This window comes from Alternaria metachromatica, assembly GCF_023757995.1.
Source record: "Alternaria metachromatica strain BMP 0045 chromosome Unknown scaffold_1, whole genome shotgun sequence".
NCBI classification, from domain to species: Eukaryota; Fungi; Ascomycota; class Dothideomycetes; order Pleosporales; family Pleosporaceae; genus Alternaria; species Alternaria metachromatica.
Genome location: NW_026055492.1, coordinates 1,835,977 through 1,852,425, shown reverse-complemented (window position 1 = coordinate 1,852,425; position 16,449 = coordinate 1,835,977). Strand labels below are relative to the sequence as shown.

The window sequence follows — 16,449 nt, the reverse complement described above, 5'->3', positions numbered from 1 at the left end:
AATGAAGTCGTGAGCGGATGCAAGACAAGAAGTATAGCTGTTAATCGCATTTCAAATGAGTAACACAACAATACGTGGACAGAACAGCATCGTATACGTTCAAAAGCCGACCTAAGCTTGCTGCCCACTCAAGCCAACCCTAATCTTATGTCCATCCATCCACGCGCACGCTAACCATCGCCAAACATGCAACACATGTCACCCCAAACAGTCTCCATCGCGAACGTCAGTAGACACGCGATGCACGTCTCTAGCAAGCCCCCATTTCCACCCTAGAAAGAAACGAATCTATGGATATCACGAACACCGAAAGAAAAAGAAGGAGGGGGTATGCAAAGTTGCGGGGAAAAGTGCAGAGGTGATTTTTTACTCTCATGCCTTCTCCTTCTTCTTCTCCTTCTCTTTCTTGTCGTGGTGGTGATGATGCTTATCGGCTTTGGCGTCCTTCTTAGCGGCGGCTTCGGCCATAAGTTGCTCAAAGGCCATGAAGTCGCCTTCTTCTTCGGGGTCGCGTTCCGCCTGCATCTGGTCAGTATTCACTTGTCTGATGCGCGGGTATTGGACATACCTTCTGGAACATCTCTCCGATAATCATCAGAGCGTGTGCTCGCTCCACTCGCTTCTCTAGCTTGATTTTCTTATCATTGAGGACAGTATCGCACACGTCTCGCAGTACGCTCTGAATCTCGAACTTGCTTCCCCTCCAGGCTGCGGCGAGAATCTTGCCAGTAACCCTCTTCTCGTACTCAGCCTTTTTCTCATCTGTCCATGCCTCGCCACCTTGCTCCTCTAGCTTAGCCATCTCCTCCATGGTAAGCTGTGCGTCTATGGCAGCAGACATAGTGGACCAGGTGTCCTTGACGAGTGTTCCCTTGTCCTTGATGCGTGAGAAGAAGCCAGAAATCCCGAGGAACTTTTGCGACTTGAGGAACGAGGAAGCCTTCATGATGTATGTGGCACCAATGGCGTGAAGGATTTCAAGACCAAATGACTCCATCTTGAGGTTCTCGATCTCAAGGTGAATCTTCTCCTTGAAGGCAGCGGTGACATCGGTCGCCTTGTCAGTTTCAGTCCACACGGAGATACGGTCGACAAGCTTCTTGGCGAGGTTCGAAACACGTTCGTCGCGAATCTTTTTACGCTCCATCTCATAGGCCGCGAGCTCTTCCCGCTGCTCTTTGGTGAGACCAGCCTTCTTCTTCTGCTTCTCTCGTAGCTCCTTCTCCGCATCGGTCATACCTTGTGCCTCCATACGTGCGTCTTCCTCCGACTTGTCCATGATAGCTGCGCGGATTGGTATGCCTTGTGTTTTGGGCGTGCTCGTTCGGGATGGGGGCGATGCCGCTCTGGGCGCGGTAGAGGACTCGGCGGCGCTCTCAGCATATACTGGAGGTGCTTCGGCATACACGGGCGGTGCATCTGCTGGCTGTGCTGCTGCGCGCTCTGCTGCCGCTTCGGCTTCCTTGGCCTGAGCGGCAGTACTTGGGGCAGCGGTCTCTGTGGTGCCAGTGGCTGGGGTAGTACCAGCTGCGGCAGCTGCTGGGTTCTTCTCGGCTTCGACCTTCTCAGCTTCTGCTTGGGCGGCTGCTTCTTCTTCCATCTCGCGTTGAGAGATTTCCATGGTCTTGGTCAGGTCCTTCATCAACGAGATCTCCCCGATCCTGCGCGTGTCAGCTCTCTCGATCTAGTATAGATATCGCTACTGAGAGCCACAAGGTATGACCTACCAGTCCACGAAGGCCTCTCCACCAAAGATCATGGTGAAGAACTCGGAAGGGTCCTCTGTTGTGTTGTCAGCGGCGTGTCCTACAACCGTTACTCCAAGTATTGTCCGTACCGAATCCACTACTAGGCATCGCGCCCTCCTTGCCATATTTGTCGTATGCTGCGCGCAGCTGGTCGTCGCTGAGTATTTGGTACGCCTCGCCAATCTGTATCGCCGTGAGCCCCGCAGTCCTCTTTTAACAACGAGTAGGCTCGCCAAACACTCTAGTCTGGTGATAAACGTACTTCTTGGAACTTTGCGTGCGCTGTCTCGTCGCCGGGATTCTTGTCTACACCAAAATCAGTCCGCGGGCCTTGGAGGAGAGTCGTTGCGCAATGTACCGGGGTGAAGTTTAATAGCGAGCTTGCGGTACGCCTTCTTGATTTCGAGTTCCGTCGCGGTGGGCGGCACGCCTAAGGCGTCGTAGTATGCAGTCTCAACGACCATGGTTACGAATGTGGGTTACGAATGTGAGTGACCTTGGGTGCGTGGTGGGAGAGATCAAGAGCATATGCGTTGGTTGGGCGCGCGTCGGCGGGCTACACTTGCCCGCCGTGAAAATGCTGCACCGCCACAGCCGACGTCACCACGCTAAGACCATGCGAGCGCCTTGACAGGCAGTCACTTGTACGTGAGCATTGATTCTGCATTCGTCCTGTAGTAGATGTGACAAAATTATGCCTGCAAATAATTGCTTTTCGAATATATGTTCACTCTCATTCGTAGATATGCTAGATAAGAGAGCTAGTCTATACAAGCTCAAAACCCCACCCGTTCGAGGTAGACCCGCCATGGCCGTATGATTCATGTGGAGAACCCAGTGTCACCCTTCGCCGCCCATGCAGACGCCATGCTAGAAATCCAGTCCGTGTATCATGAACCGTTAAGTGAGATACTTTTAGACCAAACAGGGAATAAATCGAGAAAATGCAGCCCAGGGGTGGAGTGCGCCGTGTGTCCGAGGACGTCGGAGGATGTTGCCAGTAGCAAGTATCGTGTGGCAGACTTGGATGTGCGGTGGAACCTTTTAGACGCTGAACTTGGCCTTCGCACGAGTGCTGCCCGCGTTGGCAGCCTCGGTGTGGCCAGAGAACTCGACAACGTCGTTCTCCTTCAGCTGGAGGGCCTGCTTGAACCGCTTTCCGATCTTCAGCAGAATCTCCTTACCCTTCTCCTGAGTCCTGGCCTTGCCGGCATCACCGGGGATGGCGCGGCCGACGGTGCGTGTCCACAGACCGATACGGTAGAAGCCTCGCCTCACGTTGACGACGACACCCATGACCTCGTTGTCGTCCTCATCCTCGAGGTTCTCGCCGATGGCAGCGAGCATGACATGGAGCCAGAGCGCATCGATGTTGACCGACTTCTTCTCCCTGAACTGGAAGGCCCATTTGCCGCCGTGCTTGTTCTGCGGGTCTTCCCACTCGGGCTTGATGCCCTTCTTGAAGAGGTGGTAGTCGGACTTGAGCGCGAGGTCGGATGTGGGGGTGATGTTGTTCTGCCCAGTGTTAGTCTTGCGGGTTGCGCTTGCTCTGCAGCGCAACTTACGTAGATGCCCCAGAACTCCTCGACCGAATCAAACGAGATGACTTCCTTCAGCAGCTCGGCCCAGTTGTCGCCCTGCACCTGTTAGCATGAAACTAGCCATAGGCGAGGCCAGACATTGTCGTACCTTGCCGCTCGGGGGCTTGGTGAACCACAGCGTCCATGTGTTCATAAGCGGGTGCTTGACGTTGAAGTTCTCGGGGTCGTGGAAGACGGTGCGGATCTCGCCCTCGCCGCCGGAGTTGGTGGTGGAGGATTGTTCCTGGCCCTCGCCCGAGTTCTCAGTAGGCGAGATGGGGATCGTGTCCAGCGGCACCTGCTGGTTGGCGTGCGATGCTGATGCAACTTCGGCCATTGTGGAGGTTGTGTTTGGGGATTTTAGGGAGAGTATGTGGTAATGGGGCGGTAAAGAGGCTCCAAAAACGATGGCAGCGGGTCGTGTGGTAATTTAAGGCGATTGGTGGTGGGCGGGATGAGGTGAAGGTGGGGCTGTCGCAATCGCACCGGGCGATTATACGGGACGTGTCGCGGGCTTTTGCTGCCTGTCTTGCGGCGGGTGAGGGAAAGGTCGAGTGTGCGGTGGCTGTTTGTGGCGGGCGTGTCTGTCGGGCAGAATATGCAGTGCAGTCGCAATTCGTGTGAACCCTTTAGGCTTGCTTGGCACGGACCTCGCGCTACACTCCCGGGGCAGTTTCAGAGATGACACAGTGAAGGCATAAAGAAGCAACAGGTTGATGTCATAGCAGAACTAACTTCAGCGCATGTGAACTAGCTGACCTTTTCAGTCATGCACATTGTACGAGAGGGAGACGAAATAAGAGTTGCCAAGAATTTCTTTTTTACTGTTCGGCTGCAAACAACAATCTGCAAGAAGAGATCTTGAGGGTTTCTAGTATCCAAAAGTGTTCGATTTTTTCATACGATGTCCACGTTACTGCTTTGAAACAAAGTTCACGATGAACTTTCTCTCAAGCAGCCTCGTCGCCGAGCAAACGCGTTTCAATATAAGCACATCTACGGCCCAACCTCAGCTATGGAAGAGCAGGGTTGGAATTTGACATCCGTGCTATGGTATTACCTTCACCGTCAGTCGAGCTCAAACATGTCGCGAAAAGTATACATTAGTAAGTTATATATGCCCAGTTTCCCTAAATGGCAATATTGGTCGCCCGTATGATACATAGAATCGTGGGAGACGCTCATAGTTCGCTCTTGTTCAGCGTCTCGTGGACTTCTGTAACCGCTTGAGGCGTCTTGTCGAGGCCCATGACTCCCATCAGCTTGCCGAACTCCATCTTGAATTGTTCGTAAGCGATATCGAAGCGAGCACCACAGAGCCAGGCGACGAAGAGCTAAAAGCTGTTAGCAAGGTCAAAGCAGCATAGTCGGGATACGTACCATGAAAAATGTGATGACCAGAACTGTACCAATGACAGCGGCGACAATGTAGACCAAGTCCCAGTTGGCCTCGGAGTCCTCCTTCCGTTTCCGCTCCGCCTCCTCGATGGTGGCAGGTGCCTTCTTGTCCACTGGTGGCTGTTGCGACGGGAATATCGACTCGATGAATTGCTCAATCTGGGATTTGTTAGTATGAGTACATTCAGCTGGACCAGTCTTGACTTGCCCTTCCGAGGGTGATGCTGATCTTGAGGAAGTTGGGGTCGTGGGGGTTGTTCTTCCTCGCAATCTTGCGAGCATATCGCCTGAAGACCTCGCAGACAAGCTGCAGGTTCTGTGTCGACTCAACCATCAACTGACACGCCTCGCCCTTGGTGATCTTGACGTTCTTCTGGAAAAGAGCATAGTTCTGGAAGCAGGTCTCGAGCGTCGCGATGGCCATGGACTGTGGGATAGCGCAGAAGTTGAACACACTCTGCTCTCGGAGACCTGCCAGGTAGTACAAGCAGTCGTCTGCCCGAGTGAGTGCAGTCAGGATCATCTCTGAGCTACAGTTCAGGGCCTGCTGCTTGTTCTCGGGCTTGAAGAGATCCTCAAACTTATCCACGTGTTTCGACCAGATCTCCCTAGGCCAGAATCGTCGTCCATCGTCCAGATCCTCCTTGATGTCACGAGTGATGTTGACCTGCTGGAGGAATTGACCCATGGACTCCATCAGTTCCGGTCTCTTGAGCAGCGCAGCGTTCGCGAGACCAGCCTCAACGAAGAGGCGCGTGCAACCCTCACCAACCAGACCTGCGACGTAATGGCAGTACAGTTCGTAGTCCTTGATGGTGTTGACGCCGGCGTTGAACTCGGCGTTGTTCGCGTAGTCTGCCATGCCGTTGCCCATTTTCTTGGTAATGTCCTTGATGATGTCCTGGTAGACGGGCTTGATCTTCTTGAACTCCTCAATCACCACGTTGAACTCAACCAGAAGCTGCCTGTCCTTCTCGTTGGGGCCGTTCTCTGTGTAGTTCCACCCATCCTTCTCCAGAATCTCGTCGAAGTTGCGGAGGATCGGCTCCTTCTTCTCCAGAGGGATTGTCATGTCATCCTCGATTGTGTCCAAACCGCGCAGGACCAGGTAGAATAGCGCGACGGGCACCAGAAGGTCGGGGTGCAGTTCGAGGATAACGGCGGCAAAACTTCGGCTTGTCTTGTTGAGGAAGTGGAAGCATCGTTTGAGGGATTCGCATTCTTTCGATTCGTCGCGCTCGTGTACTGCGTTGTGCCATACCTTCCTAGAAAGTTGTTAGTAATGCTCAGGTTTGCGCAGATCTCCGGAGGCGAGCAGAGAAGTCGCGATGCGTCGTATCTCACCATTGAATGATAGACCGTAGCTCATTGGGGTGGACGACGTAGTAGAGCATGCTCAGAGGGCTCGGCATGATGGGCGGAAGGAAAGGAGTCGTGGATTGGGGGGTAGAGGCGGATGGGTCGACACGTGTTGTGTTGTCGCAATAGGTGGACCAATTCGGCGACAGGAGAAAGAATCCAAGAAGGAGAAATTATCACACCTTTACCCGCGAGTTGAAGTGTGTTTTGGGCGCGCGATGTGTGAAGTATGGGAGCGTCTCCGCAAATTACAACAATTGGACCCTGTAGCGCACGGCCTTAGCAACCCGCTGTCTGCACCTTCCCCTCGGATCAGGGATGAGAAACACCGAAAACACCGAACGATGCATCTGGATTTCCGGCGTCGAACAGCCCTGTAGAATTGGTGAGATTGGTGGGGTCGATGATGGTATTCAGTCTACATTGCAGCTCTTTTTCCATTTTTGTTGCGCTGCACATCGAGCTGGTCTCCTTCTCTATGGCCAAGTGAACAAACATCCAGGTCGGCAGACACAATGGCTTTGTGGCAGAGGGTATTCTTGCTCAACAAACATTCTAGTCTAGACATTCTATAAGTCTACCCTGAAATATGAATCGTACAGCACCAGACGAAGATGGGCGGGTATTCTGATCAACTTTTGCCCTCATCAGTAGCTTTTCAACCTTGGATGTGGGCGAGACTCCTCTCTGTCCTCCGTGAGGTCGCTGAGCCCACATGCATCTGAATACACACACTCCTTGGAAGTTGCATAACCCTGGTGATACCAAGATTCCACGCCACTCAGGTATGACGATTGACCTCGATGGCAATACTGACGCTCAAGATGAAATGTCCAGCTCGCTCTGCTCTTACCCGGCTGAATGTCCCCGCCACATCTATCATCAATGCGATGCCTCCCCAACCCACTGAATACGAATAATGCTCCAAATGCCCGCATTATATATACCGAAATTTTAGACTTTCCATACAGCATTAGCGCAACCTGTCAGTCTCCAGCCCTGTAGTCGTTCGCATGCCCGCCCTGCGATGACGCCACACCCAAATTATCGATAAGCGACACCCTTCCTTCCTTCCGCCCCAGAAACGGCAAGAGCAACCCAACCCTCATACACACTCAAAATTATTATGACATCTACACAATCCGCCCCAGTCGCTTTGCCGCGCGTCGCGATTACTTATTGCACGCAATGTCGGTGGATGTTGCGGGCTGCCTATGTATCTTCTCCCGTGATATCCGCTAGCGAAACATTCGCTAATGCGCGACCAGTTTGGGCAAGAGCTTTTGTCGACATTTGGGTTGCAGATCGGCGAGATCGCGTTGATTCCTGCGACGGGAGGACTGTTTACTGTTGAGTTGGTATGTAGGAAATGAGGTCTGTCGTAATGACCACTGACTTGCCAAGACATATATGCCGCCAACGGAAGAAGGTCAGAATGTTGAAGCCAAGAAAGTGCTTCTTTGGGATAGGAAGACTGAGGGGGGATTTCCCGGTTCGTGATCTCAGCGCAAGCTTGTTAGTGGTAGAGAGTGGCTGACGTGTCGCAGAAACGAAAGTATTGAAGCAATTGGTGCGAGATCACATCGATCCATCACGAGACTTGGGACATTCCGACAAGCATGGAAAGAAGAAGGAAGACAAGGCAGAAGACACGAAGCAAGAGACAGAGGTGAATCAAGAGCAGGGTCAAACGAGCGAGAGTGTAGAGGTCAAGAGAAATCCAGATGGCACTATTTGTGAAGACTGTAAATGAGTTTGACGGGGGTTTCATTTGCTACACAGTAGACCGAAGTTCGCAAGACAGCCCATTTCACCGTACATGTTCCAGCTATATGCAGGAGTGCCATGTAACGACAACGGATGCGAGCGCTCAGATCCACCCCTGTACCGTATTGGTGCGCATATAAAGAAGCAAAAAGACGGTGTGCCCCTGTGCACTATCTTTGGAGTCGTGGCGTACAGTAGCAACACCAGGGTCCACTACCGTGGCTCGAGCTCGCATTGCTCATGCTTACTACAGACCACGCTTGTCGACCTTGTCGAGGCGCTTCATGAGGCGAATGTCCATACGGTGCATGTTCTTGCGCATGTGCTCCAGCTCGCTACGCAGTTTCTCGGTCTGGCGGTTAGCGTCCGCCATGATATCTGGAACGCAGGAATGATCGTTCCTTGTCGTGCAACCCATTCCTGGTTTCGGCGTTGATGAAAAGTAGGTACCCTCCTCGTTGGGGACGCCCAGTGCTTCAACCAGATTATCGATTCGAAGACCGTGAGACTCAGAGGCGAGTTCGAGCTCCTTGTAGTGCTGAGCTAGATCGTCAATTTTGATGGAGTAGAGCTCGCCGGTGAGGTTGGTCAGAGCTTGCGCACGCTGGACGAGTGAAAGAACCTGATAGTGCGTGCCGTTGAAGTCGGCCGGGAGTGCGAAACTCAAGCCATTGGCGCCGTACTTGTGTGCGGCTGCGAGGGCTATCACGGCACTTGTCGCTGCTCCGAACATTACTTTGGCAACAGTCCACCAGGAGCTCTCGCGTGAGGCGCTCAAGCGGGTCTCGCTCTCTGCAATCAGCTTTTCGATGATGGGAATATCGCGGCTGTGACTGGACTCGTCGATGTGCAGCTTGTTACGGAGTAGATCGAGAGCCGCATACACGCTATATGTTGCCTTGGATCCATGCTTGAGAAGCTTCCTGAGCTCTTCCGTAATCTTAGCCTCGGCGTCAATCGATACGTTGGTCTCCTCGATGTAGCGGGTGAATTGTTCGTTCATCGCGCCCATACAGAATACAGCGGCCTTGCTGGCAGTAAGTGACATCTCGGTAGCCCGACTCAGATATGTCTTGACGAAGCTAGCAGGAAGATGTACATCCTGGAACTTGGCGCCTGCTTCGTCGAGATTGGCAACCGCACGATCAATGCTGCGATAGCCTTCGAATCTGGCCCACTGGTGGATCGGCTTGCGGTCTTGGTTCTCGGTCTTGACGTATTCATGAAGCTGAAGCATGGCCGTTTCCACTCCACTCATAGAGCCGAGGATGCTATCCGCAACCAGACAGAGTTGCTGAGGCTAATACAGGGTTAGTCAGATACCACGCATGCAGAACAATGGATAGTTACTGTAACTGACGAAGCAGAACCCTCCAGGCTCACCTCATCCAGGCCGAACCTCTCGTTGTGGGATGCGTTCGCATCATCGATCGTAGCGCTTGTTTCTTGCTCCTTGTCAGATGCATCCTCCTTGCGACCAGCCCCGTCGACTATGGATTCATCGCCTTCCACTTGCTCCTTGTCATCTCTCGGTTCTGTGTCGGGAAGGTGCAACGAGCTGTCGCTTGTGTCGTCCTTGTCGGCACTCCGCGCTATGCTCGCCTCGCTGCTAATGCTGCCGGTGCTACTCATGTTGGTGATAGTTCGAACGACTGGGAGAGAATCGCGAGAGTAGTCGAGCTGAGGCTGATGTGAAATAGTGATTGTCAAAGTCTGATTTATTAATACAGGTGATGTGTCGACTGCTTGGGGAGATTAGAGTCGTGGTGAGCGTGATTTGCGCTCTGCGATGATTGGACAAGCGCGCTCACTTTACTAGCGTGGTTTCCTGTTTGAGTTGTATGGAGGAAAGCGCAAGGCAACCGCCCTGGAAAGGACGAGTGAGCGTGAAACCATTGTAAAGAGCAAACAAAATGTTGGGATGGAAATATTAAGAAAGACGTTGCACTTAAACGAAGTGATCGAAGAAAATTCAGAGAGGAGGCTGTCGAGATGGAAGCTGGCAGTGAGAAGTGCGAGCCCGCAGCTCCGAGTGTGACGCCTGACACAGCAACTGGGCAAGACGTTGAGGATAACAAGCTTTACCAACTCAGAGCAGCCTACTCGTTGCAAAGTGAGGCACCACAGATACCTCCATGGTGCTGCGAAAGTCGAAGAAGCTGCTTGTTACCACAACATCCAGGCCTAGAGATGAGTGAGACAGTCTAACGAAGCAAACGACCAAATACTGTTCACATCAAGATGATGGCTCCGGATTCCTGTCAACAAAGCGTTCAAAGATATGATGCGCTCCATCTGCAGCAGTAATGCATAATGCGGTGTGCTTCATGAAGATTGCATCGTGTCCGCAGAAGCGGGATGCTCACTGATGGGGGAAAAGGACGCGCGGTTGCGATTGTACATATGCAGTCAAGGGTCACCTGCATACTCCATCTGGTCGCATGGTCATCGATCGTCTGGTCGTACACCCATAACTTAGAGCCGGGGAATTAGCTGGTGGCCGCGGTAGCATATGCAATGCAAAGTGCTTATTTGTAATGCATGAGTCCTGCGTATCAAAGCAAACATTTTCCCTAGCTACAGCAATGCTGCACAATGTAATCTGCTGGCCCAAGACCTGTGGACCTCGAGAAAATGTCCGAGCAGATTCGTGTGGTAGTATGCCTTGGACGAGACTGTATGGCGGGAAGACTGTCTCGGGTGGCCTGGGTGTTGTTGCCGCATGCCGTGCGCTCGGGACGTTTTGAAGACGTCAAGCAATGCGTACTTGCAGTGGTCATAGCCTTAGGACTAAATTCTCATACATGGCGGTGGCACGACCGTCAGCGTGGTAGGTCAAGACGAGCAAGCCCCCAACGCAGATGCTGATGCCGTGCTCAAGATCCTGTGTTTCATGATCAGCAGCATACGAGATATGTTTACAAAACCTGCGGTGTGAATTCGGCATGTGTTTGCTGTACTTGATAGAGTTTCCGTGGCCAAAAAAGAAATGTGGTTAAGCGGGGACAGGCCAGCGGCCATCGTCATCGAGCTACTCTAGCATCTTCAAGACGATGTCAACAGAGATAACGCGGGACGTCGATGGGCAGGCGGCTGGTGCGATCGGAGGCCTATGGCAGCGGATTGAGTTGTGATGCGTGGACGAAGGATGCCAGCTGCAAGCGCAGTGAGGAGAGCCGAGCACCCTTGGGCGACGATCATGGCGTACGCCACGACTTCCCCACCCAACCTCTCGACGCGACGTGTCATTCGTCGCGCTTCGCATGATAGCATGAACGACTCTGCTGTACGTGTCGAACGCGATATCTGATCCCCGCGAAGTCCGACATTACGCATCCATGTTGACCGATCGCTCCGACGCTGGAGTCGGCGATAGGTGAGGTTCCCTTGCGATGCCACAAGAACGCCACCCCTCAGTTGGCGAGATCGTCAAATTGCCCAGTACCGCCCGGCACCGTGCCATCCGAGAACTCTTCTCAGATCCCCAGAAACGTCTAATTCCCCGCATATGCTCTACTGTACTGAGGCTTGTGAGATCTGGGCTGAACACGTCTCAGCTCCGTGCATTGGCATCCTGAGGCTGAGCGCGGTGAATGCAAATTCGTCGGTCTCGAACACAACTTATCACGACGACTGCAGTGACTACATGATCTGGATCGAAAGACAAATGCTTGACAGCTAGATATCTGACGCTAGGAAAGCAGCCCGCGCAAGCCACGAGCGGTCGATCCCCCATCTGGGCAAGATCGCCCCATCAAGACGCTCAATCGGGCTCGCAAGACGCAGCCTCGCCAACCAAAAGACGCCATCATGAGCCGGACGGCGACGCGTCCCAGCCGTCACGACAGCTGAGGGCGCGACAAGGGTTTGTCGACATACAATAGTTGCTTTGTCCCACGCCCGGCTGCGACAGACTTCTGCTTAGTTTCGACTCCATCACGGCAGACTAGGCATCCCTGCCGCCGCTCGTTGAGCAACTCAGTCTGTGGTACTACACATGCGTACTCCTATTTAGATCAGCATGGCTTCGGAAGCGATCCCGTCTTGTCAGGCTAGCATTGGGGAAGAGCCTCATGGATATCTAATCCCCGCCCGCACATCGTCCCTTTCTCGTACCCTTTGTCTCGATGACCCTAGGACCTTGAATCAGGTAGTCTCCGCGGCATCGACAAGTGGATCTACACTACCTCACCATACCAGCCCACCTACAGCCGCACGTCATAGCTTCGCGGTTAGCGATCGCGTTGCCTCTACATTAGTAGAAGATAGCACCGGCAAGGGATCTCTCAGGGCTACCGAAACGCGACCAAGGTCCGCCAGCTGCCTTGTTACACCTTCAAAGCCGATGCATCCAACCAAAGTACAACGCTGGTCAGGCTTGACCCGTACTGTGAGCGATTGGGATCATGGACTACGCAGGGTATGTACGAAGCTTTCATGTGGAAGCTAAGCTAACAAGCCCGAAGGATCCAGAGTTGTGGTATGAGGAAGGAGACTGCCTCGTACATCTACACGCGAAAGGAGTTTCGCGTCGTGGCCCGTCCTTCTGCATTCCGTTCAGACTCCTACGACAGAAGAAGTGTGAGGCGATGCTCCAGCTATGTGATGCGCAGATCGCGTCTGCTCCGGGATCCGCTTTCCAGCACCTGAGGCGAATGCCCAGCTCCCTTACCAACGCCAACGGGGAACACAGCATCGTCGAGCTCTTCATCCCGGTTCCGGAGGAACTATCACGAGAGAATTCATTTAGACGGCACATTGCGACTCGCAACTTCTTTGCCTTCCTTCTGGGTAAACCACTCGTAGGCGATCATATGGGCCAAGCATTCGTAGACGTCCAGGAACGGTTACACCACTTCCGTCCAAGTCATCCAAACAACCACCAAGACTTTCTGGACTACGCTGAGAACCAAGGGTACCGGGATCTGGTGGAGTGCACGGACTATGCTCTTGCAAGCCTCTACTACGCAGAGCACTTCAAACTTAGAGACATCTGGGTCGATGCATTTTCTCATTGCGTCGGTATGAGCGACAGCTTAGTTCTCAGTCCGGAATACGTTGTATGAAACTCGTCAACTGCTTCAAGCTGCTGTACTAACATATTGTAGCTGACTTCGAAGCTCACTAAAGCATTGATCACCCGCGCACATCTCGAAGTTGACGGCCATCTCGGGCGCGTATCGACCGCACTGAGCAGGTTTCTACAGGAAGACCTCTCGCCGACTCACCTCGGATTGACGGACGGTGCTAGGAGCCATCTCGATCGGTTCCGCCGCTTCTTGCATACCTTCTACGTGGACAAATTTGGCTATTGGCCACCACCACGGGGTGCCGCTTTCCCGAAAGCTCTGTACAAGTCTATGTACTATGACTTCCAGAACCTGTACGACTACCTCGTAGACACCGACTCGACTGCCGATATCTCCTCCCAAAGACCAGCTAGCGGTGGCATCTGTGTCTTGCAGAACATTGCAACGTTCGATCAACGACATGGCTTCAAGTCTCAGCCGCACCCGTTACCTCTCCTACCAACATACACTTCGCCACTGAAGAGAACAAATTCTCAGAAAACGAACTCTCAAAAGGCCTTGAGACAGCTGGTTCTGGCCTCGCAGTACAACAAGACGCATGTACAGGACACCATGCATGGTGCTCTAGCAGCGGCAACGAACGTTTTAGAGCCCAGTGCGATGGAGTCCAACATCGTGCAGGCATATATCCACTTTGAGAAGGCGCATGCTACCAGCCCCAGTCAACGCCAGGGCAAGGTACCAGCAACAGATGCGCGTAAAGTCAGGTGGCTCTTGATCTATGGCACTCTCCAGTATCTTGTGTCCGCTCTGAGGGCGCCAAAAGAAGTTCGCGATGCTGAAAGCCCGGAGTACGCTTTGTGCTACGTTGCGGAGCCCACCTCGACTACCAATAGCGTTGCTACGACTCCTTTGGCGTCACCTGCAGCTAAGACGCCAGTGGCCATCGACGAAGGTCTTGATGACTCTCAGAGCAGTCTGTATTCGATAGAGCCAGACTGCCAAAGGGAAGATTACTTTACGCCGCAAAACATGAGTCGACGTGGATCCATGGAGGTTGCGCCCCTTAGGATATCCCAACTACCTCGTTCGTCCTCTGTGCGTTCTCTAGCGCGACGGTCACTTTCTACTCGAGGCTCGCGGAGCAATAGCCTCACAATGAAAACTACACAGAAGCCTGCTTGTGTTGTTCAGGAAACTAGCGACAGATCGAAAGACTCTGTCCCATTTTCGCAAGATCACGCTCGCCAGACCTCTTCTGTTTATTCCGAGCATTCCACGGCAATCACTGCAGAGAGCGGAGCTGGACTGGATACCTCCTGGCTCCGATCACGAACACCCTCAGTCACTCGTAGTAGGCAGGGTTCTACAGCAAGCACGGCCGCACGTCCCCGAACACCCCTACTTGATTCTGTTCAGCTCGAGCGTGCCACATATCCACTGTACCTGGCGCGCACTGGGGAGCCTCCTAGCCGTTCAGACAGTACTAGCTCTACAGCAAGCTCCCTATGGAGCGAAGGCGCGAGTGTGGTTTCATCTAAGTCCAGCGCATCTGCGGATAGCCCTACTCGTAAGGTCAGCGCTGCAGAAGAGAGTGGGCTTCTGGGTGGACTTGTCTCTTTTGAGTCACCTGGCACTATGTCACTCACGGCACAAAGCCATATACATCCTCTCCTACGACAACAGTCCCCTAAAGCCGACTTTGAGTTTGGTTTCGAGAAGAACGAGTCAGAAGTCACTCATGATGTCCATGAGAACTCCCAAGTCGACTCAACCATTGGTATGGCTGTCTCCACTCCGCCGTCGCCCACCCGACCCCGTATGAATCTGTTTCCCGACACACGACCCACTTTCACTGCCGAAGAGGCACGCGCTCTCATTGCCGATAAGAGACCCAATCTTCCGTATCGAAACAGATCCAAATCTACCTCGTCAGTTTTGGATAATGCCACATCGCCGGCGAAAGATTCAGAGTTCTCCACGCCTGTGAGCGCAACACCCACCGGCTACTGGGAGCAATACAAAGCTACTCTCACACAACAAAAAGCACGATCTAATCCTGGATCACCGACAGGTCCTACTTCGCCATCCATGGCCAAGATTCCGACCGCCTTCAAATCGCCCTTCTCGCGACTCAGACCCCGCAACGAGGAAGACCGCGGCGTCAAGACAGAGCGCCGATTGTCAACTCTTTGGCGACACTAAATGCAGCGCAACTTTCACGCTCTTCTCATCTTCTGTGCTTTACTTCCTTTGCTATTAGCGAGCTTCATGCATGGTGTTCCGGAGTTCAAAAAGGTCGCAACAAGCATGTTATATACCCTCTCATTTGTTTGGTGTGCTTCTCTCATTCTAGCAAAACAGTAGTCATACCATAACCAAACGATGCAACGATCTTCTACATATACGCCTCTTCGCTCTTGCCACTTCCACATAGCGTCTTTGTCTCCATTCTCTGAACATGCAATCATGGTTATGAGACGGGCTGCGCTTGCACAATAGCAGAGTCGACCTAACCATCCTCCTTCACCCAGTTCCACAACATCGCTTATGCCTGCAATCAACACGGAATTTGCCTGAATGATATGCGACTGGACACGACTTGTGCGGAGAAGTGTACCGCCTTCTGAGAGCAAGTATCCCGTACAACTGTCGAGGAAGGTCGCTAATACTTGCGAGGTTGGGATAGTTATCGTCCACGAGATTGCGATCATCAATCGTTGATTCGGTGCGACTTCTCGAAGCCTGCTCCCCACAACACTGTCAGGTGATACACCAGTATTCGCGTTGATAACCCCGATGAGCGTCCCCTCGACTGCGCAGTAGCTGTGCAAGTTGTTTGGTAGCGATAACAACCTACAGTGCTAGGTCGCGTCTCAGCAAAACGCGGTCTCCTACTGCCGAGACGCTTGTTCTGGCGTGTTCAGAGCGACGACAAACCGTTTATCGTCACCTTGACGGATGTGCTATCTTGAGAGCTGCCAGCACGAAAAAAAAAAGCATTCCACGCGTACGTTTCCACGTTCAGTGTGTTGTCCATAGAAATTGACGTCGAACTTTCGAGTCTTGCACAGCGTGCCCAATGACATCATGCCATTTTTAGATTAGGGGCCCGCAAACTTGTCGCACTATCGAAAGTCTCAACAAACATGCGCTCCACAAACGCCTCCTAACACGAAACACACCACACGACGTTGAGGTGTTTTTCCCATCATGCATACCGTCGCTAGGTGCAACGCAGGTGCCACTATCTTTAGAACTAGGCTTGCGCACTCACCACAACAGTCATGCCGACCGGATTCGCATTTGCAAACGGAACCTGATGTAATGTGGCGCTCGATTAAACAGCGAAGCCCACGTCACGTCAACTGCCAGCCTCGTAGGCCACGCTGCTTGTGGCGTCAGCGGGTGTGGCGTGCGGCTCCGGCACCCTGCATACCAAAGTTGAGGCTCAGCTTCGCGGACCCAAAAATGTCACCGCTCGCAGGTGGTTCCTGCATCACTAATGCCAAGGTGAATTCCACGTTGATGTGCTGGCTCTTTACAGGAGCAGTTGCGGTGAACGAA

At 52.9% G+C, this 16,449-nt stretch overlaps 5 protein-coding genes across 5 annotated transcripts; 1 reads left to right on the top strand and 4 right to left on the bottom strand.

Moving 5' to 3' along the window:
* Positions 1-372: 372 nt before the first annotated feature.
* On the bottom strand, positions 373-2,212 carry J4E83_000599 (uncharacterized protein; the record flags this gene model as incomplete). The annotated part of the gene is made up of 6 exons (XM_049327560.1): positions 373-519; positions 569-1,661; positions 1,728-1,782; positions 1,838-1,931; positions 2,011-2,054; positions 2,107-2,212. The coding sequence occupies 6 exons, from the start codon at positions 2,210-2,212 to the stop codon at positions 373-375; spliced, it is 1,539 nt and encodes a 512-aa protein (XP_049193705.1).
* Positions 2,213-2,792: 580 nt separating this feature from the next.
* Positions 2,793-3,665, bottom strand: J4E83_000598 (uncharacterized protein; the record flags this gene model as incomplete). Its single annotated transcript, XM_049327559.1, has 3 exons — positions 2,793-3,263; positions 3,314-3,385; positions 3,438-3,665. The coding sequence occupies 3 exons, from the start codon at positions 3,663-3,665 to the stop codon at positions 2,793-2,795; spliced, it is 771 nt and encodes a 256-aa protein (XP_049193704.1).
* An 844-nt stretch (positions 3,666-4,509) lies between these two features.
* Positions 4,510-6,138, bottom strand: ERG6_1 (Delta(24)-sterol C-methyltransferase; the record flags this gene model as incomplete). Its single annotated transcript, XM_049327558.1, has 4 exons — positions 4,510-4,662; positions 4,709-4,885; positions 4,935-5,991; positions 6,071-6,138. 4 exons carry the CDS (start codon positions 6,136-6,138, stop codon positions 4,510-4,512), a joined length of 1,455 nt encoding a protein of 484 aa, XP_049193703.1.
* A 1,961-nt stretch (positions 6,139-8,099) lies between these two features.
* Positions 8,100-9,484, bottom strand: J4E83_000596 (uncharacterized protein; the record flags this gene model as incomplete). Its single annotated transcript, XM_049327557.1, has 2 exons — positions 8,100-9,152; positions 9,236-9,484. 2 exons carry the CDS (start codon positions 9,482-9,484, stop codon positions 8,100-8,102), a joined length of 1,302 nt encoding a protein of 433 aa, XP_049193702.1.
* A 3,023-nt stretch (positions 9,485-12,507) lies between these two features.
* J4E83_000595 (uncharacterized protein) lies at positions 12,508-15,087 on the top strand (the record flags this gene model as incomplete). Its single annotated transcript, XM_049327556.1, has 2 exons — positions 12,508-12,912; positions 12,961-15,087. 2 exons carry the CDS (start codon positions 12,508-12,510, stop codon positions 15,085-15,087), a joined length of 2,532 nt encoding a protein of 843 aa, XP_049193701.1.
* Positions 15,088-16,449: the final 1,362 nt, after the last annotated feature.